The sequence below is a fragment of the Polyodon spathula genome, chromosome 15, assembly GCF_017654505.1.
Source record: "Polyodon spathula isolate WHYD16114869_AA chromosome 15, ASM1765450v1, whole genome shotgun sequence".
NCBI lineage: Eukaryota > Metazoa > Chordata > Actinopteri > Acipenseriformes > Polyodontidae > Polyodon > Polyodon spathula.
The window spans coordinates 31,646,125-31,658,584 of NC_054548.1; the positions used below are offsets into that span (position 1 = coordinate 31,646,125).

At 43.0% G+C, this 12,460-nt stretch overlaps 1 protein-coding gene across 2 annotated transcripts in view; it reads right to left on the reverse strand.

The window, feature by feature from the left end:
• The window catches only part of LOC121328102 (pyridoxal kinase-like), a 145,924-nt gene that overhangs the window by 107,886 nt on the left and 25,578 nt on the right, over positions 1-12,460 (reverse strand). Inside the window, exon 3 of one of the 2 annotated variants that reach the window (XM_041272590.1) lies at positions 7,301-7,405. The exons of the other annotated variant lie outside the window; for it this stretch is intronic. Within the exon in view, the coding sequence (XP_041128524.1) occupies positions 7,301-7,405 (105 nt within the window). The remainder of the gene's footprint in view (positions 1-7,300; positions 7,406-12,460) is intronic. 2 annotated transcript variants of the gene reach the window in all.

Consider the following 12,460-nt stretch of genomic DNA (forward strand, 5'->3'; position numbering starts at 1 on the left):
GAGATAAAAAAAAAAGCTAAGTTAGAAGCAACAATTGTGTGAACGTTGGGCCCCAGCGCCTTTCCAACTTGGTTTGAGGACTCGTGCCTGGCTGGGCGGAGACCCCTATAGATAAAACCTATGGAGATGGGGAGGTGGTGGGTTACGATGAAATCAAAACGCAACTGAGTTAGTGAAGAGGGTATGTATAGTGCTAACAATTTGAATTAGTTAATGTGTAAACTGAATGACTGAATTTGGTGATACAGAGATTGCTGTCGGATCCTCCTCCTGAACTTTAGTTATGAACTTCAGGAAAACTGAAAAATGTACTCTGTAGTAAACTTGATTTTTTTATATGGTTCTGTACTACTGGAACTGTACTTTCTTTCAGCGAATGTTGACAAAGCTAAGGGGCCAGAAGAAAGTACTCAAGTTGGTGGCTACAACTAACGAGAAGGCTCTCTGTGCATCTTTTACTGTGTCACACTGGATAGCCAAAATTGGTAAACTCCACAATATTGGAGAAACTTTTTTTCTCGTGTGCGCCAAGCAGGTGGTTTCGATTATGATGGGACAAAGTGCTGCCAGCCAGCTTGATTCGCTTCCCCTGTCTAAAGACACTGGTGCCAGGCGAATTCACAATATGGTTATTGACCTGTATGAGGAAGTGATCATCAAGGTAAAGCAAAGTATTATTTTTGCTATTCAATTGGTTGAAACTACTGGTGCTGCTCAGATGCTGACCTACATTAGATTTGAAGATGACGGGGACTCTTTGCTCTTTTGGATGGTTTTGTCTCCGATGCTGGCTTGGAATGGCAGTGCTGTGTAGGCATTTGCTACAACGGTGCCCGTGTGATGACAGAAAAAAACATCGGGTTAGTCATCAGAATGCAGGCTCTTGCACCACAAGCCATTTGGATTCACTGAATGACAAACAAGCAAGCCCTTGTTGCTATATTAAAAAATAAAAAAGCCACCCGTTCTGAATCAAGTTCTGGACAAAGCTGTTTGCACTGTCAACTTATCAAGTCTCATCAACAAATGCCTGCCTGTTTGGAGTTTTGTGTGATGAGATGGAAGCAGAGCAATATGAATGAACTACTTTACCACACAGTAGGTCCCTGGATGTCACGGGACAAGGTGCTCAATCGTTTGTTTGAGCTCAGAGAGGAAGTGAGAATATTTCTTTCCAACAACAATTCTCTCCTGGCTGAAAAGCTTGGAGATGTTAAACGGCGTGCTTTGCTAGCTTACCTGGCAGATATTTTCGATAGCCTGAATATCGTTAACATGTCACTCCAAGGACGAGATACATCTGTCCTTACTCTCATTGACAAAATCGAAAGCTGGATCAAGAAGCTGGCCTTGTGGTACTATCGTGTGAATCGTTTCAGTCTGGAAGCAATTTATTTATTAGTTAACTTTTTTTGAGAGCATCTTTTCAAAGAGTGACTGTGACAGAAATATAATGAGTTCTGGTGACAAAACTTCCTCCCGACCTGTGAGGGCGCTAAATAACAAGAGGAGAAGTATCTGGAAGGGCTGGCCTGACAGTTCGTTTCCGGGACCGGGAAGTGGGTCAGCCTGGAAAGAAGCGAGACTCTGTTGTAAGACTGTATTGACTTGAAAGGAAAACAAGGGGCAGCTGCAACCGTTTACCTAGATATCAAGCAGGAGTACATATAGGGGCCAGGGTAACACTGATCTTTTCCTTTGTTTGGGTTAACGTTTGGAGAGAGAAGGATCGAGAATTACGTGTTGTGTTTTGTTGTGTTTGTCTGTGTTTTTTCACCACCCCACAGTTAAAGCACTACTCCGGAGCTGTCGCCAAGGGTCAGCACTGTCCGGAGCACCCCTGCACACCGCACCATCTGTGTTTGCACTAACCACCATCACGACTGCACTCACCCAGGACTGGTGACCGTCTGTTTGTTTTGTTCGGGACTGTGCCCTGTTTATTGTTATCCCTGTGTGTTACACATTGTTGTGTATTGCCGGGGATTTGTTTCTTTTTCGGTCACCAGACCTGGAAATGAAATAAAGCACTTTTCACTGGATTACCGTTGTCTGCCTGTCACTCCTGCACCGCATCACCGCTACACCTGTTCCCCTTACCAGCCACTTTGCCACAGTGACTTACAATCTGTTATTGCCAGCCACCTGGAAAGCCTTCAGCTACAGTTTTGAGAGTACTTAACTGAAAAGGATCAGAAAGCAGAGGGGTGCATTAGAAACCCCTTTATTTCTGAAGCGACTTCAAGTGCTAATTTGCCACTTACAGCAGAACAAACATTGACAGACCTTTCTTTTGATGAGACACTGAAGCTCAGGTTTTCTCAGTAACCTCTTGCTAACTTGGATTTATGTGCAACAAGAACACCCAGAGCTATCATCTGCAGCTCTGAAAACGCTTATGCCTTTCTCGTCTACCTACATTTGTGAATCAGGTTTTTCTGCACTCTACTAAAAAACAAGTACAGGACACGCCTCACTGTTGAAGATGACCGTCGTCTTTACCTCAGCCACAGGGAGCCCCGTTTCAAGCATTTGTGTTCATCCATACAAGCTCACCTCTCCCATTAGGTAAGTAATGTATTTTTTTTTAAATGTATTATTATTTTTTTTATACTGTTGGCTGTAAAAATAAACAATGCCTATATTTATGTTTTGTTGATATTACCTTATAATGCACATTTTAGTCATCAATAGTAATTGTTCAGCAGTAATACAGGGCAGTGGGGTCGCAAAGTAATTTTTATTGGTAGAAGGGGGTCACAGTGCCATGGAGGTTGAGAACCGCTGGACTAGACAAACAGTCACCATCATAATTTTCAAAAACTGTTCAATGTACAGTTATTGTGTCCTTTTCTGGATAATGGAGGTAATGTCAAACTGAAATTAACTACAGTAATTTACAATTGAGCAATGGAATCACAGATAACAAAATTAATTTTCAACAAACTGAAATAATTCTGGAAGAATTACAAGGATATAAACCTTTTCTTCGAAAATGTTACTAAATACAAGACTTTGTTGGATTAACTTTATGGACATGAAAAAATTTACAATAAGACTGAAGGCTGTCATTGTCATTTGAAAACTTCTAAGCATATTTTGCTAACAGCTCGATGCATGAGCATTCAAAAAAGTCTTGCAATGAAATATCACAACAGAATGGAAATATAAATGTACTTTAAGTAAGGTGTATGTTTTTAAATCTCATTCTTACAAGACGACACAACATTTTAATATGAGCATACCGGTTAAGATCCTGCCTTAACCCTTAGCGGTCTATTTATTCAGTACCTGTCAGGCGTGTCAGGTCCATTTATTTTCACACGCACTGTTTAAAAGTTTTTTTTTTCCACAGTACAACAGGTTTAAAAGGTTGATACTGCATATCAACAGGACACTCAGTACTGCATCTCCAGCCAAGCCCCACCCCTTGTTTGCTGAATTTATCACATATTTTTTCATAGTAGTTCATACTGATAAATCCTCTCCTGATCACTCGTTTTATCACCAAACTCCTCAATAATGTGATCCAAGCCATTATTGTATTACTATAACATTTTAAAAAGCTCTGCAAATGTAGCGTTCGCAAAGAGACATGGGACATGCTCGAACCTGGGGTGATTGAGCCTTCCAGGAACGAGTGGTGCAGTCCAATTGTCATAGTGGCCAAGAAAGACAGCACCAATCGCTTCTGTATATACTTCCTGAAGGTAAGCGCTATTGCCAAGTTCGATGCGTTCCCTACGCCTCGGGTCGACAAACTTCTAGATAGACTGGGAAAGGTGAAGTTTATTTCGACTCTGGATCTGACAAAGGGATACTAATAGATCCCCTAACCTGCATTTTCAACACCAAAGGGCTGTTTCACTTCAAAACCATGCTGTTTGGGCTACATGGTGCGCCCGCTGCCTTTCAGAGACTGACGGACCAGGTTTTACGCCCACATCATGAATATGCGGCAGCGTATACTGATGAAGTGGTGATTTACAGCTCCACCTGGCGAGAGCATTTGGCTAGGGTTACAGCCGCCCTTCAGTCTCTAGGGGTAGCCCAACAGCTAACTTGAGCAAATGTGTGTTTGCCAAATCAGAGACTCAATATTTGGGATTTTTAATGGGAAATGGAAGGGTGAAACCTGTTGTCACCAAAATCCAGGCTGGTAGATGTAGCGATCCCCAAACCAAGACTCAGATAAGGTCACTACTGGGATTAGCCGGTAATTGTCGCCGCTTTATCCCCTAGTATGCCACAGTGGTTAGCCCGTTAGTTCACCTCATCAAAAAGAGTGCATCAAATTTAATTAAATGGTCAGTAGAGTGTCAGGGGGTGTTGGATACTGTTAAGCGAAGACTGCCAGGCCCCCACTCTCATCACACCAGATTTCACCAAGACATTCATCCTCCACACTGATGCGTTGGATGTGGGTTTAGGTGCAGTCTTGTCCCAAAACGCTGACGGAGCAGAACACCCGATATTGTACATTACTAAAAAACGCTCCCTCGGGAGTGCAACTACTCCGTAGTTGGGAGTGTTTGGCCATTAAATGGGCTACTCACTCATTACGCTACTACCTGCTGGGGCATTCATTTGATCTTGTTACAGACCATGCCCCACTCAAGTGGTTAAGCACAATGAAGGCTAGCAATGCTTGGATAACTCGTGGTATCTGGCATTGCAGCCCTTAATGTACCACATGATACATCATTCAGGGAAAGACCACCAAAATGCAGATTATTTTTCCCAGGAGGCGGGAGTAATGGGAAAGGTAGATTCAGTCAAGTGTTCCTTCGGCTCCACTCTGAGCGGTGGGATATGTGACAGAAAGACAATGTTTTTTGGTGGTAAATCTCCCTCCCGACTGAGGCACTAAGTAACGGGAATAGAATACTCTGGACTACTTGACCTGACACTTCATTCCGAGGGTTAAAAGGAAGTCGGTAATGTAGAAAAGAGACAAGCTTCCGTACACTAACTCATTGACCCAGAAGGTAAATAATGTGGCAGCCGCGGATTACAGGAGTGGCTGCAATCGCTTACCAAGGGATCAGGAGTGATGATATTAATAGGGGTCGAAGCAATGTATCTGTTCCTTCGTTTTGGTTTGAGCATTCACCCACCATGAGCACTGCAGCATGCACCCAGGACTGGTGACCGTGTTTGTACATTGTGGGAAAGATACGTGTGTTTATTATTTGGGACTGCAACAAATTGTTGTGTATTGCCTGGAAATATTGTTTGGTCACCAGACTAGGATTATAATAAATAAAACCCCTTTTTCTAATTGGATTACAAATCTCTGTCTGTTCATTGCGCAGTGAATCACTCCTGCAATGTACACAATCAACCACTTTGCCAGGACCTGTATCCTGAAAATTGAATACCAAATACCAAAGATGCATCCTGGAATAATTTCAATTTCAAGTTGCAATGCCCCTGGTGGAATGGGCAGTGAGCTTTTCTGAATGGGGCAAGGTGGCTTGCTCATAGGCAGTCCTGACTGTGTCTGCTATCCATTTGGACAGCCGCTGTTTAGACAGGGCTTGACCATGAAACTTTGCTCCACAGAACACCAGGGCCCACACTGGACAGAGTGTATGGAGCTGTCACTCTCTGTCAGACTGGAAATGAGGTGGATGGAAAGCCTCCAATTCCACAGACTGGTTGACCTTTGTACTGGCCTGTAACAGGGCGAGTAGCCCTGTACAGTGTTTCCAGAGGTGATAGCGAACATGAAAGCCAATTTGAGCGATACAAAATTCAGCTCAGCTGAATGTAAGGGCTCAAATGAAGCTTCATCAGTAAAAAAGATAATGCAGTGTACAGATACAGTTGTACAGGTGCTACCTCAATGTGCGTATAGATATTGACCGGGCATCTGAAGATCCGAGTGGGACTGGTTTGGTACTCGACCGGTGACCTGAGCACTGGTTGGTAGCGGACTGAAACCGGGTTGGCACCTGGTCGGTTTGTCTGGCTTGCTAAATTTAACATCCGGTCCGCACAGGTATGGTACCAGGTCGGAACAGGTTCAGTTTGGTACCGGTTCAGTGACTTTAGCACCAGATTGGTACAGCTATGGTACGGGGTCGGTTCGGTTACTTTAGCACTGGGTCGGTACAGGCACGATCGGAGACGGTTCAGTACCAGGTAGGGAGTGGAGCGGGTCGGTGACCTCTGTCCCGGTTCAGTACCAGGTAGGGAGTGGAGTGGGTCGGTGACCTCGGTACCGGTTCGGCACTGGCACTGAGATCTGTGAGCGCAGTTCTTTTGATACCTCGGGAGAGGTGCCATGACCGCATCACAGGCTCACTGAGCAGCTTTGGTATACAATATTCAGGATTCGGGTCTCAGGAGGTAAATTTATTTATTTAATTTATTTATTGCATTTTCACTGTACAGTACATAGCAAAAAAAAAAAAAAAAAAAAAAAACCACAATGCATTTGTATAGCATGTCACACATACAACTGCCACAATCAGACCAATTTAACAAAATATTTAAATAACAGTACACACACTTGCACAACACAAAAGCAGCAATTTTAAAGTTACATCAAAACCCACTAAGATACCCATATGGCAATGGTTACACTTCATACTTGAAAGGGAACCTTTTTTATTTCTGATATGGTATAACTTTGTCAAATACATGGTTAAATAAAACTTGATATTGTAAAGATTCATTTGAACTATTCAATTTATATAAACAATTTTATAACCATTTTCATTCGTTTCCGTTTGTAAATGCACTGGTCAAATACTTTGAATAAGCCCTGAATTATACATGAAATTGTATTTTTTTTTTTTTTTTATATTAAGAACTATGAAACATTTAAAATATAGTTTCAGTATTTATGTTAGGAGCTTTTGAATTCAGCTAATATATTAATATAAAAAATAATAGAAATATGAAATATTAATGTGGTCATACAACTCTAGACATACAGCATTATTACCACATTACTCAATGTATAATGTATAGAAATGAGAAATACGTATATATATATATCAAAAACTTGTAAGATTAGTACACATACTTGGTCACCTATTTAATTCTGCATGTCAAAAAACACCAGCATTTTAAGAGAGTCCAGATTAGGATGTGCAAACAACAGGAGCTGCCAAATAGTGATCGCTACCTTATATTTGGGAAGAGAGTCAATCAGGGTCTGTTTCTGTCTGTCATACATTCATTCAATGTGATCTTCTAGGACTACAGCACGGAAAATATGAAGTTAGAAACTTAAATGGTTCATGGCGATATTAGCAGTCGTAGGTGCGGTGGCACTGAAATTACTTACCTGTTAATACATAGTCGTACTGGTTCACATTGTTAAGTTTAAGACCCTGATAGAGAACATGGAGCTCATCCGCTGTCAAAACCTGCCCTTTCCAGTGTGCATAACCTGGGAAAAGGGGGGAAAAATCGATTTCTCATTAAGAACAATGTATGTAAGTAACATACTCCAACAAACTCCACATTGCAGATAAGCATCACAAAAATGTAGACAGGTTTCCAAGAACAACATCCACAAATGTTACCAACTGAAACTGTAATAATCTAAAGCAACAGTACCAGGTATGTGTGGCAAAGTGGTTGATTGTATACAGGTGCAGGAGTGATGCAGTACATGAAAGAAGCAGACAGACAATTGTAATCCAGTTTGTAAATGTTTTTATTTTATAATTCCAGATCTGGCAACCAAACAATAATTCCCCAGCAGTACAGCACAGGGTATATAATACAAGAACAGACAGTCCCAAATAATAAACAATATCCATCCGACAATAATACAAACACGTGCAGTAGTGCTTGTGGTGGGTGATACAGGTTTATATTTGTGACAAAGGTGTAGAGTTGTCCGGTTTAGTGCTGGCCCTTGGCAACATTTCTGGAACTTAACTGTCTGGTAATGTACAAGACAAGATAATTACAAACAAACAAAACACAACACCCACGATTTCAAAATGTACTTTTACTGTCCTTCTCGGTTCTTACTCACTACAAACGAATGCGAAAGAACAGATTACGATTATCTGTCCTTTTATGCTGTCACGCATGAGCCCTTGGTAAACGAGTGCAACCGCCTCTCCAATCAGCCGCTGCCACGTCATTTTCCTTCTGGGTCAATACGTTCTTGCAATGGTCAATACGTTCTTGGCCGACTTCCCAACCCGGGAAAAGACCAGCCCGTCCAAAGAACTCTGTTCTCGCTGCTTAGCACCCTAAAGTGCCAGATACCATGAGTTATTCCAGCATTGCTATCCTTCATTGTTCTTAACCACTTGAGTGGGGCGTGGTCTGTGACAAGATCAAATGAATGTCCCAGCAGGTAGTATCGTAATGAGTGAGTAAGCCCATTTAATGGTCAAACACTCCTTTCGACTACAGAGTAGTTGTGCTCCTGAGGGAGCATCTTTTTACTAATGTACAATATCGAGTGTTCTACTCCATCAACCTTTGGGAACAAGATCGCACCCAAAGCCACATCCGACGTCAGTGTGGAGAATGAATCTCTTGGTGAAATCTGGTGTGATGAGAGTGGGGGCCTGGCAGAGTCTTCGCTTAACAGTATCCAACACCCCCTGGCACTCTACTGACCATTTAATTAAATTTGGCGCACTCTTTTACGTGAGGTCAACTAAAGGGTTAACCACTGTGGCATACTCAGGGATAAAGCAGTGGTAATAACTGGCTAATCTCAGTAGCGACCTCACCGAGTCTTGGTTTTGAGGATTGCCGTGTCTACCAAAGCCTGGATTTTGGTGACAACAGGTTTCACCCTTCCATTCCCCATTAAAAATCCCAAATACTGAGTCTCTGATTTGGCAAATGCACATTTTCGCAAGTTAAGTGTCAGCCGGGTTGCCCATAGAGACTGAAGGATGGCTGTAACCCTAGCTAAATGCTCTCGCCAGGTGGAGCTGTAAATCACAACATAGCTTTGAAGTGAAACAGCCCTTCTGGTGTTGAAAATGCATTTTTTTTTTTCTCTAGAACTGCGGGTTAAGGGGATCTGCCAGTATCCCTTTCTCAGGTCCAGAGTCGAGATAAACTTCGCCTCTCCCAGTCTATCTAGAAGTTTGTTGACCCAAGGCATAGGGTATGCATCGAACTTGGCAATAGCGTTTACCTTCTCAAAGTCCACACAGAAGCGATTGGTGGTCTCATACCTCTTTGCGAACACCACTTCGTCAACTGTCTGGGATCTGGTAAGGTCTCTCTCGTACTATGACACATAGTGGAGAGATAATGTCATATTCAAGTAAGTTAGTTCTGCCAGGCACGTCAGAAAAAAGCTGAACTCCTCACTATGCTTATGCAGCTCTCGTTGCTGATTTGGAACCAATTGCTCCCCCATCGAAATTATCTTAGTGCTAGGGGTCTCTGGATAGGGGCCTAAATCATCCTCTGCATTGCATGGGGCTATAAATAAGGCCTCCTTTGCCTGCCAGGGTTTTAATAAATGTATCAATTTCAGGTTCATTATGGCGATCAGGCTGTCTGATTTCATAATTCACCGAATAGCCCGAATCACTTCATATGGCCCCTGCCATTTAGCACATAATTTCGATTCTGAGGGAAGCAGCAACGTTACCTTGTTTCCTGGTCTAAAGGTCAGAATTAATGCATTTTTATTGTAATGCTGCTATTGCCAGGGCTGAGCCGATTTGAGGTTATCCTGGGCCAAAAGCTGACCAAATCCAGGCGATCTCTCAGTAGGAGCACATGCTTCGCTAAGTTTTTGGATGAACCTTTGTGCTCCTCCCACCCCTCTCTCAACAGATCAAGAATGCTGCGAGGCTGTCGGCCATACAAGCGGCACCTCTGCAGCACCTCTCTCACTGCAAAAAGGAGGTAGGAAAGAAATGATGCCCAATGTTTTTGCTCTTGTGTTACAAAACGTCTCAGCATCTGATTCAAGGTCGGATTAAATCATTCCACCAAACCGTCCGTCATAAACAGACATCCTGATGGGATGTATTTTTTATATTTTATATACCTGCTGTAACGTGTTAGACAGAAAGACGGTTCCATGATAAGTCAAGATCTCCTTTGGAAGCCCTACTTTAGCCATGATCTTTATTAACTCTGTGGCTATCGCAGTGGCACTAGTGGACCTCAATGGAAGTGCCTCCGTGTATCGCGTTGCATAGTCTACCACTACTAATACAGTGGCTCTCAAAAACATTCACCCACCTTGGAGTTTTCCACATATTATTGTTTTACAACAAGGAATCAAAATGGATTTAATTAGGAGTTTTCGCCACTGATCAACACAAAAAGAGTCCATAATGTCAAAGTGAAAAATAAAATCTACAAATTGTTCTAAATTAATTACAAATACAAAACAGAAAATAATTGATTGCAAAAGTATTCACTCCCTTAAATGCTTGATTTTAACACCTTTTCTTGGTGGTTACTCTCCTGGATGGAGGAATATTGTCTTTTGTGTGTAATGCTTTGATGGAACTGGTGGCAACTTATTGGTCAGGTTACGCTTGTCTTCCAACGCTAAGGCCAAACATCGCAGCACCTGGTCATGGCGCCAAGTAAACCGTCCTTGGCTAATACCCACCTTACATCCTGTCAAAATGTGCATTAATGTTGCAGGTAATGAACACAAAGGACATGAGGGATCCTCACCCACCCAGAGGTTTAGGTTCTGTGGTGATGGAAGAACATCATATGCTGATCTGATGAGGAAACTGATCCTGCTCTGTTCCACTGTTCATAGGTCTTGCCATCCGATCATGAGTCTATTTGGATAAGTCTCTACCAGCTTTACACATCTGGACAGTGCAATTTATGCGCATTCTTCTTTGCAAAATTGCTCAAGCTCTGTCAAGTTGGATTGGAACCTTTGGTGAACAGCAATTTTCAACTCTTTACACATATTCGCAATTGGATTGAGGTCCAGGCTTTGACTGGGCCATTCCAGGACCTTGACCTTTTTGTTTTTAAGCAACTCCAGTGTGGCTTTGGATGTATGTTTGGGGTCATTGTCCTCCTGGAAGATGAACCTGCTCCCAAGTCCCAGGTCATTGCAGACTTCAGCAGGTTTTTCTCAACGATTTCTCTGTACTTTGCTGCAACCATTTTGCCCTCTATCTTCACAAGCTTCACGGTAGGAATGGTGTTCTCAAGATGATGTGCGGTGTTAGGCTTGCGCCAAACATAGCACTTAGTGTTGAAGCCAAAAAGCTCTATTTTGGTCTCATCAGACCATAGAATCTTCTTCCACTTGGTCTCAGAGTCTCCCTCATACCTTCTGGCAAACTCTAGCCGAGGTCATTTTGTTGGCCCCACACTATGTCTGCACTTGAGTACCACACGTCGGGTATATTGAGAGGGGCCGGAGTACCATCTGCCCTAGATGGCCCAGTAACCTGCATTCCGACTCCTTTTGACTGGAGATTGTTGGTGACGTTTTATCGGTCCTACAGATAAATATACTTTTAGGGTGGGGTATGTCGCCGTATCTCCATGAACGTAGGAGATCGCGACCTGGCCTTGTGGCTCCTCCCAAGAGAGCTGCTTTAATCAAGGTCTGCTCACACCTGGTGTCCACTAATGCGTGGACTGTCACCTTGCCTAAAACTGCATTAACAAAACAAGGCCCCTCCCCACCATTTTCCCTGTGCTTATCCGCTCCAGATGCCCAATTGCCTGCCGCCACGTCACACTCCATTGCCAAAGACCTGGCCAGATGCACCTGTTGGTTGCATTTAAAACAGATAGGGGAGGAGGAGGGAACATTGGTTAAACGTGTGTCTCACTGCTGGTATGGCAACGAGGCCGGGGTTGTAACTGGCGGCTTTGAGGCAGGGTCCCAGCTGGCTCGCCCATTACCCCGATTTACCCGAGTCATAAGTCAAAACTGTTAGATAGAGCCCCCCTGTGTCAGGCTCGGAGATCCTGTCCCCAAGGAGGTAAAGTGTCGCAAGCAGAAGGGGTAAGCACCAATTTTATATTCAAGCCCGCTGGTTGGAGTGAACACAGCGACCTTGACAGGTAATGGATAAAATTTATATTTCAGTGAACCAGGGTTATGGTATATAACCTAACATTCCCTTTCAAGTATGAAATGTTATTCCATTACTGATTGGTACTTGCAGCACTAGCAGATGTGCTAAAAGGGGTTGACAGGAGGTCCCAAAACCCAGGTATGAGGACCCATGACATATGGTCCACAGAACCCCAAAAAGTGAGGGGAGGACCTACACTTCAGAGTGCATGCTGTAAAAGGTAGACTGAATAGCTACCCTTAGCAGCCTGGTATAAGAACCCAGGTTTTTTGGGTTAATCGATGAAATCTAGCTGTGGCAGGAAATGGCGTTGCGGTGACTCAGAACAGAAGGAGGAACAACAACAGACGGATATGGTGCAATGGTGCGTGCGCCGTTTTATTTAAAGAAAACAAAAATACAATATTTAAACAAAAATAAATACTGCTCAC